Below are 25,814 nucleotides of genomic sequence, written 5' to 3' on the forward strand. Positions count from 1 at the left end.
GTGGGGCGGGCTTGGGTGCGGTGGTGGTGTTGAAGATGAAGTGGACGCAGTGGTGGTCTGTCCAGAGGGGCTGGGTGGTGTGGCTGAAGTGGATGTTTGTCCCTACCGCAAAGATGGGGTTAAGGGTGTGTCCAGCTCTGTGAGTGAGCGTGTTGACCAGCTGCTTCAGTACGAGGTTGTCGAGGTTGTCAAGGCGAGTGATGGAGTCGGGGTCGTTGCAGTTGTCATGGTGGAAGTTCAGGTCCTCGAGTAGAATGTAATCCGTGGAGGTGATGGCGTAGGGTGTGACGAGCTCGGCGATGGTAGTTGCAGGCTGGGTACGAGGTCCTGGCGGTCTGTAGATGAGGGTGACACATAGTGTGGTCCTGGGGCTAGTCAGGATCTGGAAGTGGAGGTGTTCTGTGTTGGAGTGGGGGGGCACTCGTGCCGGATGTGGAGAGTTGGAGGAAGGTCTTGAGTACGATGGTGATTCCTCCTCCTGGGCGGTGGGGGCTATCCTTTCTCTGGATCTTGTAGCCGTCGGGGATGGCAGTGGCAATGTCGGGGCTAGAGGATGCATTGGTCCACGTTTCCGTGAAGAATGCGAAGTCGGGCTAGAGGGTGTCATGTCCCAGATTTCTATGGCATGTTGGTGCAGGGAGCGTACGTTGAGGAGGATGCATGTCAGTGCTGGGCTGGACCAAAGGTCAGAGCTTAGCCAGTAGCATTCTTCCATACACACTAAATGGTACCCTTGCTTTGGGAGATCTCCTGTAGAACATGCTCCATAAGTAGTATGCACACACAGTACTCCCTAGAGCTGGTAGTAGTATTCTTCCATATATTCTAAATGATGGGGATATCATGTAAAACATGCACCATAAGCAGTATGCAACTCTATGCTCCCCAGAGCCGCTCCCATTCTGTTTGCATTTAAACAGAGTAAAGAGAACCCTATATGCCCAGGAGAACCAGGGAAATTGTATTATATTCCAACAATAGTCCTGTGGGGCTAATTTATATATTGTACTTCAACTTATTGAAAAACAAATGTGTGTAGACTCAATTCTATTAGTCAGAAGAAAGGCACAGGACACCTTATTTGAATAGAAGAACATTTGTTGTCTAGGAACAATGTAGCTCATAAATCGCAAAATCGAAAAAATACTCTTAGGTAATGAAAGATGTAATGAAGATAAACTGAAAACATCTACATCATTGACTCAGTGCTTTGTGCTGTAAACATGAACAGCATTGCTGGCATGGATTACCTTAGGGTTTTATTTTATGGCCATTATTGAGAAAGGTGTATATATTTGTTCACACTTTGAGCAGTATTGAGAAATTGATCCATGCTTTTGCCTTGAAATTCAAGGACCTGAATGTAGATTCCATTAGTGATCCATTGCAAAGTCAGTTCTAGGAGCTTCTCTGGTTAAAGCCATGGGTGGCTGATGGGTTTAAAGGAGTTGCACAGCCTAAGGAGATTTCACTAATCAGTGGTGATATGAGAGACCAACAGTGAAATGGAACTGAATGGGACAAGTAGAGTGATGACAGTGTCATCCGACTTGAGGGAGCAGTACTGTTGAGATTTTGGGTAACGGTATTACCTAAGGTTTTGGGAAAGAAGTATTTTTTCTGTCCACTCCAGTTGATTTAATTTGGACCCCACACAAATCCATCTGCTTCTTGCCAATACTGGGGCCTTTAGTCAAGCCTTTGCTGGAACACAAGGCAATGACATAGGTTCTGTTTAACTTTTAGTGTCACAGTAGATGGTCATGGTGAAAGACTTTGAAGTGGAGGGCAGGCAGTAATCAGAGTAAGTGACTCTCCTATTTGGCCTTTGTACATTTTAACTGAAGGGAGTGGGCCTCAAATTGCAGCTTGCCAGACAAGTTGTACTGAAATTGCTTTAATGCCAAGGTGGTTACTTTATATGTGCATCATGGTGTGGTGTTAATCTTGTGAGATCCACGAAATACATTAAATGTCCTGTTTGAGAAGCTCCATGACATAGAGTTTCAACTTTTCAGCATTTGGACTTCACTAAAATGGGTTACAGTCTGCCCTTGTAAAGTTTGTTCATCAATGCCAGGTTCAGGTATGGATTTGTGGTGAATAAAGCAACAGGTCCTAATGGGACTGATCTTCAAAATCAGTAGTTACTAATCGAATTGGATTAGGATTGCAGAAGTGCATAGGTGCCCATTGAACCTCCTCCCACTGTAAGCATATTGAATAGAAATTAGGAGTATGCGTAAAATGTTTCCTGAAGGCTGATTTTGCATAAATTGAGGGTGGCAACTTTGGGCTGGTTTTTGGGCTGAAACTGGTCTGTGTTGGGCTGAATTTGGACTTAAACTTGGACAGCATTGGGCTTGGGAAGGGTATCAAAATCTGGCAATACTGTTCACAGCTTGCAGTTAGTGCAGACGAGCAATGGTGACGAAGACAAACGGACATATCCGTGTGTGTCTTGGGCCTAACCTTGAGCTAGCCAGACCTAGCAGTTTCTAACCCTGGTTTGCCCCTTTGTACCTTTAGCCTTGCCCTTGCTGCCCCTGGCATTAGGAGTCATGTACACAGAATCGGGAAATGAAAGTCAAGCAAAGCTCCGACACACCCGTGTAATATCCGTATTTGGTGTTCTACCACAAAACCAGGATTTTAGTATCGACCCGCAAACATATCGACCCCAGATTTAAGGTAAATATATTTAGGTCAAGTACAGATTTACTGTTCAAAACTCCACATCTACGTGTCTTGATGATATCTCTTCCACATCCATAGGTAGGTACCTTAAGGATATAGATATGTCTATAAAATACACATGGATATCTTTAAGGTACATAGCTTAGAAGTGGAGTTAAGAATAGTTAATCTGTACTTACCTTTATGTACTTGCCCTGAGAAAATACAAGTCGTCGATATTGTGATGTCAGTATTTTGTACCTCAGTGCTGTGGGCCTCACCCAGTTTTGAACTGTCTAATTGGCAAGTCATGCATGTGTCTGCATATGTGTGGGCGCAATGTGTGTGCACGTGTGTTAATGAGTGTGATTCTACATGTGACTGTGTATGTGTGCCTGTCCATCCCCCACCAACGCATCCTCAGCTCTTTTTGCACAGTAAGTGGATACCAAATTGGGCTCTTGTTATGTCCACATTCCACATGCATTAAGACCATAAAATTTCACAAATCGAGTCAGTAAACAGTGAACAGGAACTATCTGGAGTATTTATGTTAATAGTCTCTTTCCACTGTTTATTTTGTTTTTCGGCTAAGTGCATGGCACCGGACTGCGTCTCGCGTATATATATTGAATTACACTAATAATACACAAGCTTTTCCCATGAAAATCTGCACACACAACTCTCATTCAGTCAGACTAGCTTTCAGATGTTGCCATCTCCTTTATATTGCCTCATTGCCTGCTGTGTACACTCTTTTGTCCAAATCTGGCACCGGCAGTCACCCAGGAGAAGGAAGTGTTCAGTGAATGTTTACATACTCTGCAGCCCTGAATTTATAGCAGCTTTGGTTGCCTGGTGTTCCTGTTTTGCCTGGCACAGGGTTTAACTTCTGACAGCACCAGTATGAAAGCAGTGGCATTCATCGCCCTTATTTGTGGTTCAAGGAACTAGAACATGGGGTCCATGAGCCGGACTGTTCTATTTCATCGAGTCCGTGCCCTGGACTCAAATCTAGTGAGATTCCTACTAATTGAGGTGTTTTATCGAAAAACTCAGGGCTCAATTCACAAAGGTAAACTTAGATCTGAAGTCTGAGTTTAGACTAGAAGTCTAACTCTAAGCCTGACGTCTAAGTGCACAATCCACAAAGGTAAACTTGGGTCTGAAGTCTGAGGTACGTTTAGACCAGTGTTTCCCAAACTGGGGTCCGTGGACACCCAGGGGTCCGTGACACATTCCCAGGGGGTCCGCAGGCAGCAGTTTTAAAAGCACTACAACGTTCCTTGTAAAATTAGCAGTTTTTGAGCAACAATAAAAGTGTCAAGATAACACCAGTGATTAATTTACCTGCTGGAGAGAGATGAGAGTGTTTTTCCAGTGGCAGGTTTGACTGATCTAATGTAGCACAGAGGGTTAATATTCCTGCTGCAAAGAACCATGTATTTTAAAAAACAGTATTTTATGTGCATAGGTCAGTGGGTTACTGCTTTTGTGACAGATATTCTTTTGTTACTCTGCAGCTCATAAGAGACAATCATAATCTAGCACAGTGACCTATAAACTGTCATCAAAGAGCTGCTTACACACTGCATGGTACAAGTTAGTAATTATGTTTTTCCCAGTCTTTCATTATCCTGATGCTGCTAAAGGGGTTTCTTTGGTTGGAAATACATTTTTATTGTTAAATTCAGTGCTAGCCACTGTGTTATGTTCTGAATCCTGAGTTTGTGCTTTTCCAGACCAAGCACTCTTTATAAATACCTACCAGTATGAATGACATGTGACTCCTACACCTTGTAGTCCCCTTTGCCTTTTGTAACATTTTCTCTGCACTGATTCACACGTATGATTCATTGTCTCTATATGTGTGTGATGTAAAGTGCTCTGACTTCCTACAATGGTATGAGAGATGCTATAAAACAAATGAAATACACGTGACAGAGGGGCTATGGGGAGATGAGAGGCACTGTTGAAGGGGTATAATAAGGGAATCATTGAAGAACCCCAACAATGATTGTTGTATCCTGGTGCATAGTAAGGTCATCATTTACTATTCTTTAAAAGCTAATACAATTCAATATATAATGATAAATGTGTTGTAGAATGCACCATTGTATCCTAAATTTTCTTGAGGGGAGAGCCTTCCAAAGCCCCCTTTGTAGTGATCAAGCTCACTCACTGCACTTGGTGTGCACTGTCTGGGGACTGGTCTGAAAACATTTGCCAGGGCTGCTTTGGGTTTCCACTCTGGCCCTGGCAGGAGCAGGAGCCTTGTACTGCGAAATAAAACTAACCATTTAAAAGTTAATCACAGAGATGCAGCACCAACCTTCCCATTAAATATTTCCATTTTTTGCAAACTCTTTCAATATAAAATACTAAAATCCTTAGTAATTAGAGTGTTTGTTTTGTGTGCACATGTTTTTATTTTTTTCGAATTACTCTTTTCATGTTTGAAATTTAAATGATACAAATTGCTGGGGGTCCCCAGCTTCCAGTGGTGAGTCAATGGGGGTCCTCAGGAGTCAACATTTTGGGAACCACTGGTTTAGACTAGAAGTCTAACTCTAAGCCTGAGGTCTAAGTTCACAATTCACAAAGGTAAACTTAGATCTGAAGTCTAAGTTTAGACTAGAAGTCTAACTCTAAGCCTGGAATTTAAGTGCACAATTCACAAAGGTAAACTTATATCTGAAGTCTAAGTTTAGACTTGAAGTCTAACTCTAAGCTTGAAGTCTAAGTGCACAGTTCACAAAGGTAAACTGAGATCTGAAGTCTAAGTTTAGACTAGAAGTCTAACTCTAAGCCTGAGGTCTAAGTGCACAATTCACATCGGTAAACTTAGATCTGAAGTCTAGGTTTAGACTTGAAGTTTAACTCTAAGCCTGGAGTTTAAGTGCACAATTCACAAAGGTAAACTTAGATCTGAAGTCTAAGTTTAGACTAGAAGTCTAACTTTAAACCTGAAGTTTAAGGGCACACTTCACAAAGGTAAACTTAGATCTGAAGTCTAAGTTTAGACTTGAAGTTTAACTTTTAAGCCTGGAGTTTAAGGGCACACTTCACAAAGGTAACCTTAGATCTGAAGTCTAAGTTTAGACTTGAAGTTTAACTTTAAGCCTGGAGTTTAAGGGCACACTTCACAAAGGTAAACTTAGATCTGAAGTCTAAGTTTAGACTAGAAGTCTAACTTTAAGCCTGGAGTTTAAGGGCACAATTCACAAAGGTAAACTTAGATCTGAAGTCTAAGTTTAGACTTGAAGTTTAACTTTAAACCTGGAGTTTAAGGGCACACTTCACAAAGGTAAACTTAGATCTGAAGTCTAAGTTTAGACTAGAAGTCTAACTTTAAACCTGAAATTTAAGGGCACAATTCACAAAGGTAAACTTAGATCTGAAGTCTAAGTTTAGACTTGAAGTTTAACTTTTAAGCCTGGAGTTTAAGGGCACACTTCACAAAGGTAAACTTAGATCTGAAGTCTAAGTTTAGACTTGAAGTCTAACTTTAAACCTTAAGTCTAAGTGCACAATGCACAAAGGTAAACTTAGATCTGAAGTCTGAGTTTAGACTAGAAGTCTAACTTTAAACCTGAAGTTTAAGGGCACACTTCACAAAGGTAAACTTAGATCTGAAGTCTAAGTTTAGACTAGAAGTCTAACTTTAAGCCTGGAGTTTAAGGGCACACTTCACAAAGGTAAACTTACACTTTAGGTCCAAGTTCACCTTTGTGAATGAGGCCCTTAGACTTCAAAGGCTTATAAGCATCTAAGACCCTCCATATGAGTGGCCCGATGATGGGTGTGAAATTCAGCACAAATGATAAATAACAGTACTGTGAGGTGCATTATTTATCGAGTATGATAAACAGCACCTACTAGGATTTTCTTTCTATAAAATGAGGCATAACATGGGGATTCTTGTACTTAGCACAAAAAAACATGCATCCTGCTGTTTTCCTGGGCCTTTTCTCTCTTTAAATTGTGGGAGGTTTGATTACCTAAAATTTGAACTAGGATGCAGTTTTTACCGAGTGCAATAAAAAATACAAAACCCAATATATCGATATGTGCAATGACAGGAGCTACTGCCGTGCTGGAAGTTATCGACCACTCTTAATAAGGGCCTAAGTCGTCAGTTTAATTGCACCAAAAACGTTCCTTCTTTGTGCTTTAGGTCTGGTCCCAGAGCCCTTCATCCTCCTGAATTCAGATATAGGGGGTACCCCACAACTGGTGCAGGTCTCTGAACTTCTCACACCAGGTAACTGGGATAGAGTGCATTAGCCAGAAGCCTCAAATGGGTCTGCTCCTGACCCATGAACCAGCGTTGCAGCTAGGAGCACCGCCAGACAAGCAGCTGTTCCCAGTGTGCATCGCTCACAGGGGCATATTATCAAGAACACGCGATAAATATCGCGCTTAGCGCGCTTCTCATTATCGCCCTCTATCGCTGAATTACATCGCCGTGTTAGCGGCGTATTAGCAACGCTTTGCTAACAGGCGAAGTACAATCCAGCGATAGAGTGCGATAATCATCATTAGCGTGTGAAAGCCTGCGATGATTTCACAGCGCTAATGAAATGCTTGTTGATAGGGGAGCGTGTACCTAACCTCACAATCCACCTCCCATAGGCAATACTGCTAAGTCAGCTTTTTTCCAGGCATTAGAATCATGCGATAATGGGGGCTTAGCACGCGTTTTGTTATCGCTTCGCTGTTCAGGGGCCGTGTTGTTGATACAGCGATGTCTTGTTTGCGACTTTTTACATGTTGCTTTTCGTAGGAACGCCTATTTTGCATCTCATTAGCGATGTATATCGCTAACATGAGAAGCATTACAAAAACGGCAGCTAACATGTGCTGATGCATGTTAGCGCTGCCTTGTTAATAGGGCGATAAGAATATCGCCGCTTTAGCGGCAATAAGTGCCACTAAAGCAGCGATACTGCCCTTGATAATATGCCCCTAAATCTGCTGATGGATCAGGTCAACAGGCTGTCTTTCCTAGTTCTTTCAAGCAGATCTTGGGATGAGCGACTGAAGCCAGAAGGGGCGGTTCACGCAGGTTCGAATTAGTGGTGGGTGGAATTATTGATTTCGCCAGCGGAATTAGAGGAAGCTGAAGGGTTAGGCACAGTTGTGCATATCCCTCGATGGCCTCCCTCGGCCCCCATACATACTCTGCACTGATTACTGCAAAGTATGTAGGGCCGCTGAGGGGTATCTAAAAAAGTGCCAAATATCAAATCCTGCCAACTTTGCCCACCCCTAGTTCCAATCCCATCCTCGTTGCAAGTGATAAAATTAAAAATAAGATACCAGCGTAATTTGAAAAGTGTTTACTGCCATCTATCTCCAGGCTCTCCTCTGTAGGGGCTGAGGTACAGCATGAACATTCTAAACTGTCAAAACCGTGTGGAACATTCAATGAGAAGGGCAGGGGTGTCAGAGAGAGGGATAAACCATCAAGGCACATATATACATGCAGTTGAAATAAAGAAAACCTTCATGAATGACAACACCTTGCATTGTTGCTCTAACAGGCAGCATGGGTTCTTGTTTCACAGCAGGCAGGAGCCTTCTGAAGTGTTAGTGGGCTAAGTGTGAAGTTGTGTAGGAACTTTCTCTTTTTCCATTGGCCGGTGTCTGTAGTAAAATCCCTAGTCGACAATAAATGAAACAGCAGGAATTTTCACCATGATTACCTACTGCAGCCACCTTTTAAATTAGGACAATAGTAACAATGTTTCAGATGATCGCAAATAAAAAATTTGAAATATTTCCCTCCTAGTCAAAGCTCTTCTAAAAGTAGTAATAAAGTTATGTTCAAAGTCCTCACCATGTAACTTTATTGGGAGGAGACTGCATCCAGGAAAGGACTGCTGCCTAAAAACTCACTGCCAAAACCAATAGGTCTGGCCTTGGCAAGCTGGTGACAGATTTCTATTTTTTTATAGATCTGGCATAGAAACAGTTTTAGCTGTGCTTGCCAGCTTAATATAATAAACAAACTATAAAATAAAAATACATCCACCGATAGATACATGACAGGACTTTGGTTGAGCTCTCTTCATCCATTGGTCTATTCAACTGTTATTCACACTTTACTTCTGATAGCCACAGCATACAGGAAAAGGGTCACCCTACTACAGCCACTGTCTCTCTTGCACTGAGTGGCAGTACTTTTTTTTCTTACATGTGCACATTGATCTATGAAAATGCATGTTAATGCTAGGGATTGTAGGCACACTCTTTACTGACCTTGCCAATGCTTTTTTTCTTTCCATTCTTTATCCTTGTATAGGTCTGCCAGCCCTCTTTAACCATTGATCTGTTGTTGCCATTCACATTTTTGTTTCACCAATCACAGAATACAACATGGGGCAGCCCAATTATTTTACTGTGAGTGAGGGCAATCTACTCTTTCACAATAAAGTAGTTCCCGTCAGTGCAAAGGACTACCATGGGAATGTGCTTTTTGAGATCAAAAATATATTTTGGCTTTTAGTCAATATTTTCTTTATATTGATAAGCAGCTAGCAGCTCCCCAACAATAAAGTACAAATATCATGACAAAATAAAAAAAGCCCAAAGTGCCGGATCTATTGGTTTTACCAATGCTTGTTACTTTTTTGTCATCCTTGTGTGTTTAAACTTTGTCTTCAGGTTCTACAGTAGTTCAAAGGCAATACTACATTTTCTCTGCACCATATGAATCATATTTTCTTGTGGTGTTCATCTGTCTGGTACATTTTTTAATAAAGTTAACCTTCTATTGCAACGTTACAGCCACAAGGTTTGGGTGGCATCCTTCTTTTTTCCCTTTTTCTTGCTAGCAGTAACAAAATACAAAACTAACCATCGCTTCACCTTGCCAGGGTCAGACCGATTGGCTTTGCTGGTGTAGCGCCTATTTTTAATTGCAAGAATATGACACAAAAATATAAAGAAGAAAAAAAGAAACATGCCACCGCTGAAACGTGCCAGTTTAAAAGAGCAATCAATGAAGAGGGCTGACCCAAAGCCCTCTATTTCTGTGTAAATATATTTATGCATTTTTGATGTTTTTTTTTTTATTACCAGGAGGTTGACAAAACAGCTAAGGCTGTTTCTACTAAACTTACGAAGACGATTGCAATGTTGGCATCTGTCAACTGATCTCTGGGCTCCCTCTAGAGTTTGGATCGGAAATGTCCCTCCATGAAATAAATACTATTGGAATTATTATAAAAAATAAGTGACTATCCAGGAATACTGGGCTATCGCACGTCCATGAGAACTAAAGCAGGCTAGTTTAAGGTGATGGAGGGGGGGGGGGGAGGGTAGAGAGGGGCAGGCTCCTGCACGTCACCTTTTGATTGTCATTTCACCACCCCTGAAAGCAAACACTTGTCCATCTTACCCGAGATTCTGACCTGGGAACCGACTGGTGCAAATATTTGCTGCGCTCCCCTCCCAGCAGGTCTTATTTGGAAACCAGCGAGGATTACCTTCTGTTTACTGGGCAAGGCTGGACTTTCTGTGGGGTCCACGGTGGAAGAGGCTGACTCTCACCCGGGTAGTCTTGGCCTCGCTGTGAGGAGAGCATGGGACCCGAGGGGCAGGACCAGGGTGGGGACACCTGGGGTCGGGGTTGAAGAGGACTGAACACCGGCTTTCTCGAACATCCCACCGACCAGCAGCTCCTAAGCATCCTGGCACTCAAGTGGCGCGTGCCTGTCTGATCACAGTACGCTGTGGGCATCAGGCAGACACACGGGCACCTCTGAGGCAAGTGACTGTGAGCCCCAGCTGCACAGCCACACAGATGCACAGGCACCTCTGTGGCTTGGGCCTGTTTCAGTCTGTACCATACTCTGAGCTACATAAAGGGACTGAGTGGGTAAAGTGTACTGTGAGTACCAGACAGGCAGATGCATGGATATCTCAGTGGCAAGTGAGTGAGGGGCACATTTATGAAAGAGTGGTGCAGCACGTCACCTTACCTCGCTGCACCCTGCACCGCTTCACTGGGAAGGGGCAGGAATGGGCTGTATTTAAGGCATATGCAGCCTTCCTGAAGTTCTCCCCTGCGCTGGTGCTCAATGGGCTGCCTAGCACCAACGCAGGCATCCTTGCACCATGGTGCAAGGGTGCCTGCGTTGCATGCATGATTGTTCCTGAGAGGAATATTCGAAAGAGGAAGAAACGAGAAGAAACAAAGTTATTTCTCCTTGTTACACCTCTCCTGGGGGACGTATGTTTTTGGCGCATTCCCAGGTTTACACCCACGCAATGCCCATAGGGCGCCTTCCCTGGGCAGAGTAACACAACACAGTGATTTGCTCTGCATTCCGTTAGCCTAGATGTTTTGGAGCCGTTCAAAGCTATGCAGTGGCTTTGTGTGGCTTCAAAAATCTGACTCAGAGGTTTGCGTTGCACATGTACAACGTTGTGTGGTGCAAACATGACGCAACCATCTCATAAATATGCCCCTGAGTGCACTGTGAGTACCAGCCAGATACACAGGCACCTCGGTGGCAGGTGACCGAGTGAGTAAACTGCACTGTGAGCATCAGCCAGATGCATTGTCACCTCGGTGGCAAGTGACTGAGTGAGAAAAGTGCACTGTAAGTGCCAGACAGACAGACACAAAGGCACCTCAGTGGCGAGTGCCTGTGTGAGTACAGTGACCGGTCAGCAGCAGGCACACAGGACGCCAGTGCCATTCACTGTGAACAGCAGCCAGACACACAGACAACACACTGGCGAGTGAGGCAAGAAGCATTTCCTCATTTTAGGGATTTGGAAAATAATGCCCCTAAAACTGTCCATGACATATATTGAGTTTCTTTTGCCCTACTAAGAAACAATACAATGGGGAAAACATATATTTGTGTAGTGCCATGTTATCTTATACATTTTGTGGTCTGAGTCTCGTTACTTTGTGTGGTGGTATGTTATGGTATGTAATTTCTTTTTTTTATAATTTTTTTTTTTTAATGTAATTGTTACCTTATGGCATAAGTTAACGTTTTCTTATCTCATTTCATGAGATCATGCTGTCAAACATCACGCTGTCATGTGTGCCGTTGTCTTGTGTCGTGATGTTGTGTAATGCTCTCATATGTCACTGTTGTATGACATTTATATGTGCTGTTCTTATGTAATGTTGTCTTGTCAAACTACCACACAGGCTTGTACTTAAGTCGCCCTGGCATAATATATACCGTAGTCTTATATCATACTGTTAACTGTGCCGTTCACCTTCTTTTCTGTCACACTTTCATGTTGTGAGATCCTGTGGTACACCATGATCAGGACTGCTGGGATTATGGAATGTTGCAGCTGCGTCAGTTTCCACATAATTATGAAAAAGGCAAATTATATGGCATAAAACTGCATATTTAGTGGCAGTATCACTTCATTACGTTGTCATTTTTACCCATGTTAACACTGTCTAGACACAGATTTTACCTTACTGGTACCGGTTTAACTCACACACGGAGCAATAAACAACTGAAAATTGTCAGTCAATTTATGGAAACGGCCTTCCACTTTTCAGAAACACGGGCCACGTTTTTAGTAGCTTTTGATCCATGTTTTTTAGAAACAAGTTTTTGTTCACCACTGCAGATTATGCAGAAGATGACGGATTATGCAGCAAATGTGGCAAATCTATAAGTAAACAGAAAACACCGCAGTCACGGAATCACATAATTCAAGTGTTTCTGGCGATATTAGAGCCGGAGTCCTAACTCCGTGGCATAACTTGCTCACTTCAGAATCCTACAGCCGAGCGTGCTGTTTCATTGTTCTTAGCGGTGAATCCATTTCTGGAATCTGCGGGGTGTGTTGGGGTTTCATGCTGCCTGTTATTATATATACCTATGGTTGGCTTCGTTCGGCCAACAGCAAGGATGGGATCTTCTGTCCTGTCTTACATTGAAAATATAAATGAAAAGTGTCTCTCCCTAGAAAGAAAGTCTTTGCAAATGCCTGTTTCCTCTTCTCTTCTCCAGGTGCTGGGCATGCTGGTGTGGGCACTGATCGCGGGCACGGAATATTTCCGCTTTCCTGGCTTCGGTTGGGTGATGTTCGTAGCTGTCTGTTACTGGGTCCTGACCGTCTTCTTCCTCATCCTTTACATCACCATGGCTTACACCCGGATTTCACACGTGCCGTGGGCTACGGTGGTGAGTACAGAATACAATCCCTCTCATCATTATTTACTTATTTATTTATTATATTTGTATATCACACATTTACATGAAGTCATCTTGGCTCTGACCAGACCTAAAACCACAGATACTAGCACAGTGACTAGCAGAGGCAGCTAGGCTGCAAATAGCGACCTTTTTACTGCTTCTAAAAAGTTAGAAGGCCCAATGGCAGATGGAAGGCTGCAAGGAATGGAGTCCCAAAGTTGAGCAGTTTCGACCCACCTTCTGCTGCCATTGACTGCTTCAGGTCGGGGCTGGTTAGACGCCTAAAACAAACCCATCCCCTTTATGTGCCTACCCGTATTCTATCAATTCTAATACTTTATATCTACTTACCAGTGTTTCAGCACGTTGAGGCTATTTTGCTCTTGTAAAAATATATATATTCTAGTCTGCAAGAGTGTGGGAATAGAAAAACAGAAGCTCCATTTAAGAGAGTTATAATGGTATCTGTAGGCCCATAACTATGGCATCAGCATTTATGACATATTAGAACATTGGAACGTTGGAAGCTCCATTGAAAACAATGGAGTTGGTCCGGGCTTATAATGGCTGGTATAAGCTAGGAGCTCAAATATTCCAATGTTTCTTTGTTCACAGCTGTGGCTGTGTACAAAGGCTTCAGGGAGCCTGAGGGGATTTCAATCCCCTCGCGCACCCTGAAGCCTTTGATTTATTTGTTAGACCATTCTGCCCTCTAGTGGCAGAATGATCTAATAGCCTTATATCCCTTTGCGGCTGGGCTATACCGGCTATTAAAGTCCTGCTCCCTTGTTAAAGGCCTTCGCCTTCGGCTCAAGCCTTTAAAGCTGGAGCGGGCCTTTAATAGCCGGTATAGGCTGCTACTGCGGGCTATAAGGCTATATTAGAACATTGGAATGTTGAGAGCTCCATTGAAGACAATAGAGTAGCTCTGGGCTTTTAATGGCTGGTATAAGCCCGAAGCTCCAACATTCCAATGTTTGTCTTCATGTTTTTTCCCTTTTTAATTCAGAACATTCTACCTCTAATGGGTGAAATGTTTTAATAGCCCTTCTGCCTCAGGCTATACCAGTTATTAAAAGCCCTCTCCCTCGTTATAGACCCTCACCTGTGGCTTGGGGGCTTTTAACAACCGGTATATAGCCTTATAGCCCTCGGAAGTGAGTTATAAGAATATAATAAGAAACCCAACACACCTTGTACGGGTCCTATGGGGCTGAGATGAGTAGGATGCAGAATAAATATGTTTGGATTTCTGTCCTGAAACACATTATCTGTCTTATTTAGAATTTGGTTGGAAACTAACATCCTCCAGTTTTATGAGTAGAATCCACTGGCTGAATTTTCTTCACCATAGGTTGTTTTCTACTCCAAATGTAGAGTTCTCTTCACAAATGAGGCCCCAATTTCCTAAGTTCACTAATGGAATCAGGTAGCTATTTACAAAGCTGAGGAGCTGAAACAGAAAATAAACAACCATCAGGTCAGGAGTAAGTTCTTCAAGAGCCTCTCTAAGTAAAGGTTTCATGTCAGAATATCAACCACAAAAATGTTGCGTGCGATATAGAGGAGTCAATATTTCGGAAATACACCGAAAGTAAATTGTTTCCAAAGCCTAAGGTTCTTGTGGAACTTTAAATGATCAATTGATAATTTCTGTTTTAGGCGAGAATAAATATTCAAACCAAAGTCAATGTCTTAAGTCAATGTCCTTTGCACTGCCTTCGCAGTGCAGTTTGACAGTAAAATATAGCACTGCCATAAATTCACCGCCAGACTGCACCCAGGCAGTTTATGACAAGTCTCAAGAAAGAGAGAGAGGGGCCCTGTTACACCAAAGGAGTAGGGCGCCAAATAGACCAGAGTCACAAAAACAGTCCCCTTTCGGTAGCTACAATTCCATCACATTCATACTTAAAATAAGAACCTTTTATCACCAGAATAGGAACCTTTTATCAACAAAATATAAACAACGTTAATCCCACAAATCCCAGAAATTCAATATGGGTCAATTGAACAATACGGGCCCGATTCACAGAACTAATTTAAGACTTACTACCATTTTGGTATTCACAGAAGGCACTTACTCATTTTGGTATTCACAGAAGGCACTTGCTCATTTCAGTATTCACAGAAGTTAGGAGTCCTAACTTTAGGACTCCTAAATGCCTTCTGTGAATACCAAAAGTCTTAAAATTTGGATTTTTCTCAGTTTAGGAGTCCTAAAGTTAGGACTCCTAACTTTACTACTCCTAAACTGAGAAAAATCCTAATTTTAAGGCTTTCGGTATTCACAGAAGGCATTTAGGAGTCCTAAAGTTAGGAGTCCTAACTTTACTACTACTAAATTGAGAAAAATCCTAATTTTAAGACTTTCGGTATTCACAGAAGGCATTTAGGAGTCCTAAAGTTAGGAGTCCTAACTTTACTACTACTAAACTGAGAAAAATCCTAATTTTAAGACTTTAGGTATTCACAGAAGGCATTTAGGAGTCCTAAAGTTAGGACTCCTAACTTCTGTGAATACCAAAATGAGTAAGTGCCTTCTGTGAATACCAAAATGGTAGTAAGTTTAGGATTTTGTCTTAAGTTAGTTCTGTGAATCGGGCCCTACATATTGATTTTTCAATTATTAAAAAACGTGAAATCATATATATATATATAGACAGGATTAATTCTGCAGTTTTTTTATAAAAAAAGGAGTGTTAAAAAATCATACACATTTCAATACAGCGTCCAAATTAGTACAAATACTAAAACACAATATTTCAGCAGCAATACAATTTGGTATTTCAAGCAAGAAAGTTGTTTCTAGTCATAAAAGCACCACACCAGTCTGACACAAATCAATTGTTATATATAGAGATAATTTATTCTCTTATAATTTGTCTCTTATAACAGTTGTCCCCAAAGATCTAGGGTGGGCTTTATCATCAGAGCATCGAGGCGTTTCGGTGGGTACTGTTATTCAACCACCACCTTCTTCAGGAAAAGAACAATAAGTCCCAAAATTCAAATCCCGGTCTGCACTTTAAAATCTTCCTGAGAAATATATGATCCACGAACATTTCCTGATACAAGGAAGGGAATATGTCTTTGCCTCTCTGTCCCACGAATGCCACAGGAATCTCCAACAGCATTTTTTAAGAGAAACCCAGTAAAACTGGAAGACACTAGATGATTCCAGTCCCTTCAAGGCTCTCGTGGGATCGAAAGGCTGTTCTGGATGATAGCCTTCCTCTCAGTTCCTTCCTCCAAATTAAAAAGTCGCTAGTGACTTATGTAGCGGTCCTACATTAATATCTGCATTCAGCGGTACACCCCGTGTTTCTACCACTGAATGCAGATATTAATGTAGGATCTGGGATTTGTGGGATTAACGTTGTTTATATTTTGGTGATAAAAGGTTCCTATTCTGGTGATAAAAGGTTCTTATTTTAAGTATGAATGTGATGGAATTGCAGCTACCAAAGGGGACTGTTTTGTGACTCTAGTTTATGACAAGTTCCAGTGTAGCAGGGCTTTAAGAGCTGTAACAATACTTTAACAAACCCTTAAAATAAAAATGGATTTGTTATATTGCCATTTTGAAATGTGCAGCAGTCGAAGCAATATATCATAATCCAGACTGAGGAATTTGGGGCAAATTTACTAAGGCCTTGTACCGGTGCTGTACAGTGCTTAATTTGTAAAATAATAAGTGCCAGGGCCCTGACCAGGAGGCCACTGCAGCTTGCACCACTCATTGCCCCGTCATCGCCGCCAGTGATGGTACCAAAGCATCTACTAACCTGCTCTCTCTCCTGCAAGTGTGATAGTTCAGATTTTTCCAGGTCCCCAAAGGTAAAGGAATGGATGGAGAGGCAGGTATTAGTATTTTTTTTAATGCATATTGTATTCATACACACCCATTATTTTGCTCATCTCTAAATTAGATGAGCAGCGCCACCATGTGGCAGAGTGTCAAAAGTGTGATGATGAGAATTAAGTGCCGGTGCCGAGCACCGGAAACCAATGAATTGCCCGTGCGGAGCACCAGAAACCACCGGCTCTAATTAAGCACTGGTGTTGTTACGCAAAGTGGCACATGCTATTTACTATCCGGTGCAAAAAGAGTTTTGTGCTGGAAAGGTGTACTTTGCACTGCAGGAAAAACAGTTTGCATCACCTTATGTCAAGGGAGTCAATCAGCACGCACACCCATAGGTTTTGATGCAAGTCCAATCTACAAAGATCGCCAGACCTGGCTTCGCATCAAAAACGTAATGCCTACTTGAGGCAGACGCAAACAAGGGTAAATGTGTTCATTTCTCAAACAAACAATGCATTGCATGTGTGCTGCAGTGCACAGCACACATGCACACATTCAATGCGTGGGAACCTTCGGAGTTTGCCTAAGCATAGGAATTTGTACTGGAGAGGTATGCCTCCAGTAGGAATACTATGGCAGCTAGTGCACACTCACCGCTGCATGATGGTGCAAAGCTGTGCATCGTGCAAGGCAGCCCTGTTTGAGCGGCAGAGCGTGGTATGACACCAGCAGTATACCCGTCTTAGTGGATACGGCTCTGCGTTGTATTTTCATTGGCACAATTTGGTAAATCTGGGCCGTAGTTTCTGCTGATCCATTACATGGTTTTGCATTTAGAAAATGTCAGGTTTATTCCAGAAATACCACGATGCGATAATTGCTTTGGCACAACCACTAATCGTAATATTATCGCTTTATGGCACATTTTGCACTAAATGGGAAATAACATGCAAAGACACATTTCCTGCACTTAAAGTGGCGAATTTAGCACTAGCTGGTGCTAACATCACAGATATTCTATGCCTCGAAGTAGCATTTCTCCATTGTTCGATGCATTAAATGCTACTTTAATTTAAAATTGAAATAACATGCTAAATTCACAGAAATCCACCCACTCCACATTTAACATGTTCTTTTTCCACTTTCCACATTGTCTGAGTGAGGGTTTCAGCTACTTCTGCGTTCTACTCTACATGAGCTGCTCCCTGTCAGGCACTCCATGTCAGCCACTCAGGCACTCAGGGTCAGCTACGCTGAAACAGCTAGCTACTCCTGCCTATTGCTGTCCAGGCACTGAGTGTGTGTCAGCCACCTAGTGTCAGCCACTCTAGCATCTCGCTGATGTAGCCTGATGCTCACCTAGCTGCTCGGAGTCAGCCCTTTCTGCCATTCACTCTGGGCCCACACTTTTGTGTAAGTTTACTATTTTTTTGGTATTCACACACTATGAGTTTAATTTTACAGATAGTAATTTTACAACTGCTTAGACTCCACACTGGTGGCGGAGACTCCACACACAGATAGATAAGTCTGTCCTATCTTTTTGTGTGCAGAGTTCTCATCCCGACTGCAGAGTCTCCGCAGTCATAAAGCTACTTTTAGTAAAATTAAACTTGTAGTTTGTGAATGCAAAACAAAAGTAAACTTACACAAAAGTGTAAGTTTACCTTTGTGAATCAGCCCTTCGTGTCAACCACTCAGTGTTAGCTGCACGGTGCCAGTATAGCTACTCTGGCCTGCTACTGTTTGTTAACTACTTTGTGTCAGGCACTCTGTGTCCTTTTTCCACCGTGCTACTGCTTATAAATGCTTTGCCAGGCACCTTTCTTGGTCATTCAGTACTCCTTTCTGTGTCAGCCAGTCTGTGATTTTAGCCTATGATTGCCTGCAAGCTCCTCTGAGTCAGGCACTCTGAAGACACTTTTAGCATCAGGCACTCTGTGCCAGTCACCGTAAGCCCCACCCCCATGCACCCCTAAAGATTACCTTCTCTCTCTGCTTTGACGGGGTTCTGGAGACACCTCACCAGGTCCGGACTGGCTGTAGCAGGCATTGGGCGTTTCCCCAGGAGGCTGGAGGGGTGGGGGCCGGTTTTGCAGTGGTGGAGGCAGGTTTTGTTACTGGGTGCGGTTTTGCAGGGGTGCTGCAATATCGACCCCCAGTAAAAAAAAAAAAAAAGCAGTAGTGCTTCCCACTTTCTGACCAGGGGCTGGTCTGATCAAATTGCAAGGGCTGCTTTGGGCTCCCAGTTTGGCCGTGCACCTCACTGTCATCTTTCACACACCACTCAGAAATGTGTCATGGGGTCACAGAACCTGAGATCCATGAACATAAACTCAAAATTACATTTCCCAGACTTCCCAATGACTCTACATAAAGTGCTGCAGCTTTAGGGCTGATGCAGGGTACACTGAAGGGGGTGCATGGTCTCCAGTGTCATGTGCATGGTATGATCCATTCTGCTCTTCTCTCCTCTATTTCTCCCAGGATCTGTGCTTCAACGGAAGCGCCTTCGTTTTATACCTCATCGCGGCCATAGTGAACGCGTTTTCCGTCACTAGGGGGAAGTCGCACGGACACCACAACTACAACAGCTGGGCAGCATCTACGGTGAGTGGCTACAATAGTTGTATATTTACATCTGTTTTTACAAACCCCACCATGGCAACAATGCTTAAAGGGGCAGCTCATCTTTGAAGTGACTACAGTAGGCACATAAGGCTGAGGATGTCCTGATCTTACACATTAGAAACAAGTCAGCATTTTCTAGCTGTGTTAATAATCAGAAATATAGTGCCTAGAAGAAAATATAGCTATAAGGTGTCAATCCACGTCCACTCTCCTGTTACCATTGCTAACACCACTAATGGAACCTATCCCTATATATTCCTCTAAATGCACCTAAATGCAGCTGCCTGGGGAAGAGGTTAGGATTTGTGTTATAGTTTAAATATAATTGGCTGTAAACAATTCTGTATAAAGCCTTTCACAAATACATATGTATTTCAAAAAGGCAAGAAGTCCACCCTGCTACTTGTGCATGCATTGCAAAGGCTGGAGTGGGGCCTGTTCTGTTACTGCGATATGGAAAGCGGCTGAGTACTGAAATGCCAAGGGGTTGATATGTTCATGCGCTCTTCGTGTCTCCCCAACGAAGTATATTTCTGATTCTGACCATAGTTCTAAAGCAACTAAAGAGTTTTAAAAAATGGGGCTCATTACGATGTCAGGCAGAAAGCCTGTGACCAGCTGTCGGAGGCTTTCCACCCGACATCGTAGGCTTCAGTCTGACAGGTGTATTAGGATGACAGCGTTCGGAGTGAAACGGAACGTCGGAAGCCACCATAATCCCATAATGATGGTGGAGCCAGGCTTGGCCCCACCATCAGGATTATGATGGCACTTTCCGGCAGCCTTTTCATGTCGGCCTTTCCGATATGGGTTGGCTGTCGGAAAGTGTCTTTAGGGGCCCCTAGCAGGGCCCCCTACCTCCTGGCCCTCTCCTATGGGGCCTTGCTGGGCACCTATGGTTCCCCCCTAAACTTCCCTGCACCGTGTGGCAGGCACCTTATGGTGCAGGGATGTTTAAAAACATCGATTTTGCAATGGCAGCTTGTGCTTGTGGGTGCCTCCTCTGAGGTTTGTAGTGTCTTACTACAGGGCTGAGGCAGTTGCCTCATCTGAGTTGTGTAGGGTTATACGATTAACGGGGCTGGGATGGTTGCCTTCTCTGAATTATATAAGATTATACTATAAACAGGGCTGGTTGGTTGTCTCTTCTGGGTTGTGTAAGGTTGTACTATAAACAGGGCTGGTGTGGTTGTCTCTTCTGGGTTATGTAAGGTTGTACTATAAACAGGGCTGGTTGGTTGTCTCTTCTGGGTTGTGTAAGGTTGTACTATTATCAGGCCTGGGTTGGTTGTCTCTTCTGGGTTGTGTAAGGTTGTACTACAAACAGGCCTGGGGTGGTTGTCTCTTCTGGGTTGTGTAAGGTTGTACTATTATCAGGCCTGGGTTGGTTGTCTCTTCTGGGTTGTGTAAGGTTGTACTATAAACAGGCCTGGGGTGGTTGTCTCTTCTGGGTTGTGTAAGGTTGTACTATAAACAGGGCTGGGGTGGTTGGCCTCTCTGAGTTATCTAGGGTTCTATTATAAAACAAAGTTGGAGTGGTTACCTTCTAAATTGTGTATATTTGTACTATTAACAAGGCTGCGGGGGGGGTTGCCATCAGGGTATACTATAAAAACGACTTAGTTAATTGCCTCCTGAATTATGTAGTATTTTACTATAAGCTGGACTGGGGTAGTTGCTTCCTCTGAGTGATGTAATGCTATACACAAGGCCATTGGAATTATGCGACTCAGCAGTCATGGAATTTCCACATAAGTATGCATTTACTTATTTGCCACATAATCCACCGAACGCATACGCAGATTTTAGCAAAAAGAATGTTTAGCTTAAACGGTTGAAAAGTTACAAAAATAATATGCTGTACATGGTACCGCACTGCAGCAGGCCCCTTGCAGAGGTGAGCAGGTCACCCCTAGCCTGTGGAATATTGTATTCTCTGCTAAACGTGTACTACTGAGGGAAAACCTTTTCTCAGACCATATCATGAGTCTTAAGATGAGGGTGGGTTGATTCTCTGCTCAGAGGTATAGAGCGTTATACTATTATTAGGAATAAGTGCTTGTCACACTTGAGGGGAGCCACGGACGATTGCAAGAAAGAATTTGCAAAATGTTCTGTTCTCTGACAAGCTGTCCTTTCATTTATTCTTCTCCTTTCTTTTCAGTTCTTCGCCTTCTTGGTCACCCTCTGCTACGCTGGACATACATATTTTTGTTTTATGGCTTGGAGATCAAGGACTTGAACCGCCAGGCAAAATTATTTCAGATTCTGATCTCTCCACCAGTGAAACCACATCAGAAGGGGATGCAGACATGTTTTAAAAAGGGATGCTGCTATGCCGCATTTTTATTTTCTTATATTTTTTTGAGTGTGTTACTCCTCAGGGACAATTGCCTTCTCCTGTTGTGACGAGCAATTTCGAATGATCATGTTGCTGCCACCTTGAACAGGACTCAAAATGATTGTGCTGTGTCACTGGTGCAATATGTGGTGCACAGTTTGTCTGAGGGGCATAAGGCATGAAGCATCCAGAACATACTTCTTTGCACAGAATGTGCTACATGTTGAAACATAGGATGGAAGATCCTTTAAAAGACACAAGCTTCTCTCTGCAGGAAGGTGTGGTGAGCGGGCTGCTTCTGAGTAGGTCTGGTGCCGGTAGCACACTCTCTCACAAGTTTTTTTAACTTTCTGATTGTGCTCTCTATGACCCTGATCACCTCTGTAAGAATACGTTACTGTTATGAGAATAAGACAATGATGGGATGCTGCTAAGGTTGTGCCTAGAGGAAACATGCACACTTTTACAACAACACAGGGCCTATAAAGAGAAATCACATTCAGATGCTGCACGAGTGATCTTTGTGTTGCAGGTTTTGGGGGCATAGGCTCGTTACTCCACCTCTTTCCTATGACTATGCATGTTGGGTGGAGGCGATGGGTCAAGACACCAGGTCTTCAAAATGTAATTGCTTATGGTAAGATGTTATGCTTCGGTAATATTTTCTGGAGAACTGTGGTTACTGCACAGTACTGAGTTATTGCTCTTTCCAAGAGTTGTTTTGAGACTGACACACCTCAACGGGGGGCTGATTAAGCACAACAGAAGGTGGTATGCTTCGGTTGTGGTGTGTTCGTCTCAACAGAACTCCATGATGGATTACTCAATTTGTTCTTAGGAAAGTCGCATCAGCATCAATACACATGGACAGAGACACCGGGAACTATTATGAACACGAATGTATAAAATGCAACATTTACCAACTAGATAAGATGTTTCACTAACAGGGTCATCGACATACAATTGAACAGTGGCAAGTAGACAACTTCTATTTGCCAAGTAATTGCCGCCCATCTCTAAGGACCTAGCTCTGGAAACTTTTACAGATCTCTACTGAACAGGTTGAACACAGCAATGCCACCCATCCCTCTCCTGCCAGGATTAAACCTCCTCCTCAGCAAACATGAAGAACAGATTAAAATATTCCTGCTCCTCCTACCTGGGGTCACCACAGTCAATGTGGTGATCTCAACACCAAAGATGAAGGTTTCAAACTCTCTGCCCAGACCACTGCTCCAACCCTGTGTGATAAACCTGCCTGGACTAGAAGCAGACCAGGTCTCAGTCACTCGATACTTGCTAGCTCTTCGCCTGAAGTAAGGAGGCTGCATCTTCGCCTGATGTTTACAGTCTGGCATGCCACCCCACTAGCACACGAGTAGCAGAAAAACAACTAACCTTTATCTGGGTCTTCTGAGAACAGTAAATCAATATGTTATGGTTGGTTCCCAGGCCTGGTCTTCCCCACAGTCGTAGCCTACTCCATGGACTGTACATTTTCAGTATAAGCAAATCTCACCAGAGCGGTTGTCACTGAGACCCACACTCCAGGCTAGCAATTGCCTACAAATGTGGTTTTGGTTAACTGAGAGTCCTCGCAGTTGTGCAGTCGGCCCTATAACTCTAGAGCCCCCTTATCTTGTGTCCTCAGTCCTTAACACTGCCACCTATTCTTCATGTAAGACAGCATTGCAGGAGCCGAATATCCTCAGAATACAGTCTGTCCTATCTTTCCTGTTAGACAGAAGACCCTTTGTTAAATATTCAACATTGCCACCGTTTGCCACTGAGTTTGCCTTTTATATCCATGGGTAGTTGGGAATCGTGATATAGTTTCCTCACTGTTTATGGCCTCAAACACAGTCTTTCTTTCATGTTCATTAATCCACATTAGCATGAAGATTCTTCACACTTTTACCAGGTAAACATTATATCTGATTATAGCTTGGGATAAAACGTCCAACAGGTATGAAAACCAAGAGACACCAGGAGATAACTGTTCACAAGTTCAAAGAAAACTTTTGGATCTAGAATACTCTTCAGTAAGTGTTCAACAGAGAAAATTCAATGAGACCAAACAAGGGCCTATCTAGCCTGTTGCCAACTGCTAATCATGTCTTCACATGTTGCTATTCTTAAACAACACTTTTTCTGTGGGTGAACATTCCAGTAGGCTGCATCTGGTTTAGAATCTTGTCATGTATGAATGCCAATGTGGATGCATGAACATGAAAGAAAGACTGTGTTTGATGCCATAAACGGTCATGTATGGTGAAACTGAAACTCGCAGATGGCTTCCCCGAAGGAAAGTCTCTTGTCTTGAGCGCAGTCTGACGACACAAATACTGCAATACGAACAGAGGCGGAGTTGCTACTGGTGCTGTTTTACGGTGATTGTTCACATACAGAAGCTACAGCGATATATAGCGAGATACAGTTGCTGAAAATATCCTGTGTGGGGACACACAGATTCGTCTGCTAGCAACAAGTTGTAAAAGCTGATCAAACACAGAAAAAGTGCTGCCCTAGAGGTGCAGCAGGTATAGGCCGAAAGCGCAAATCACATAGGTTTTTTATGTGCAGGCAGGGTGGAGTTTGCCTTGGAGCTAACCTTGGTGATAAGACAAAAAGAGCAGACAGTTGAGGGTGTTGAGTTACACCTGGAAAAAGTAATGCTATGAACATAGCAGCAGTCAGAGCCTTCTACAACAGAAAAGCATAATGGCCAGATACAAAGAGGCAGTTGCGGGTGGTAACATGGACCCAGTCAGTAAAATTCCTACCGAAGTACATGAAGAATATTTAAAACAAGAAAACAATGTACACTTTCTTTAAAATTGTATTATTTGTTTTTAATGTCATGATTGTAATATTTTTATTTTTGTTGTAGAAAAAGAAATCCATGTCGCACAAAATTGGTCTGATTCTTGTGTCAAAAGGGGGTTACGCAATGCAGGCAAAACATTTCAATAGACGAATATAAAACTCTGCAATGCACAACCCATTTCAAATGCTCTCATAAAATTACTACCATCGCCAAAACAGCGTTTTCTTTTGTTGATTAAAATGTTTCTGATACAAGGTGAATATTTCCTTTTGTGTTCTGTAATCCTCTATCGTTTGGCCTCTGCGGGTTCCAGCTGGTGCATGTACAGGTATTTGCGACATCATTATACTTCCAAAGATTTGAAGGACTAGATAGATAAGACGTGAAATCTACCCCTGACTTTCTTTGGACGGACTTCACTTTTTCATTTTTTTTCTTTTCTTAGCAGAGGAGTAGAATTTAGTTAGGTGCCAATGTCTACAAACAATTTGATATATATATATATATATATATATATTACCTACTGGCGGTCGCCAGTAGGTAGTTATAGTTAGGACCCCTTTTCCATAGGAAATCCGCAACATTCTATTTTGAATAACTTTGGCGCCGGTCGATGAATCCTCGCGAATTTCTCAAAATAGGTGGGGCGCTACGCTCCGCTCCTACCCTGAAAGTCTCGGGGGGATACGTCAAGCGGGGGCTGAGATAAAAGGGGGGTCCCAAAACGCGTTTTTCCCATGCATTTTTCCATAGGACCTTTAGAACGAGCTACAGCCCGAATGGCTGAACAGAATTACTAGAAATTTGGCAGAGAGGTAGTCCCTATGTCAAGGAAGTGCCTTTTGTAGGTTTGGTGTAAATCTGTTCAGTAGATTCTGAGAAAATAGCCTTTAAATCAATATATATATCTGAGCCCGCTTACGGTACGCTTACCGTACGCTTACGGTAAGCTTACGGTACGCGTACGGTGGCGTGCGCGAGCGCGATTCTGATTGGCTGTTAGATCTTAGTAAACATTCGAATCGGCCGAAACCAGGAAGCGGCGGCCGCCATTTTGTGTGTTTCACTCAGAAAAAAAAGAGTGAAAACAAGAAAAGGGGGCAATGAGGAGAGTTACAGACCCCCTTACATTTGTGAGGGGGTCAAAGAAGGACAGAAAAGTACAAAGAAAACATTTATGGATTTTAAAAAAAATCACGGGGTACGCGTACGGTAAGCTTACGGTAAGCGTACGGTAGAAAAAAAAAATTAAAAAAAAATGAAATTCAGATTTAAGTGTTTAGATATTAGGGGGCTCTAAAAAGAGCCGTTGTGTTTATGAAATGATTTTTTAGTGGTACC

At 42.8% G+C, this 25,814-nt stretch overlaps 1 protein-coding gene across 1 annotated transcript in view; it reads left to right on the forward strand.

Annotated features, from left to right (window-relative positions):
* Positions 1-24,733, forward strand: part of CMTM8 (CKLF like MARVEL transmembrane domain containing 8) — a 94,279-nt gene extending 69,546 nt beyond the window's left edge. Inside the window, exons 2-4 of the mRNA XM_085630577.1 lie at positions 12,681-12,854; positions 19,162-19,284; positions 21,470-24,733. Coding sequence (XP_085486703.1) covers positions 12,681-12,854; positions 19,162-19,284; positions 21,470-21,547 — 375 coding nt within the window. The 3' untranslated portion in view covers positions 21,548-24,733. The remainder of the gene's footprint in view (positions 1-12,680; positions 12,855-19,161; positions 19,285-21,469) is intronic.
* Positions 24,734-25,814: the final 1,081 nt, after the last annotated feature.

This window comes from Triturus cristatus, chromosome 10 (genome assembly GCF_964204655.1).
Source record: "Triturus cristatus chromosome 10, aTriCri1.1, whole genome shotgun sequence".
Taxonomy (NCBI): domain Eukaryota; kingdom Metazoa; phylum Chordata; class Amphibia; order Caudata; family Salamandridae; genus Triturus; species Triturus cristatus.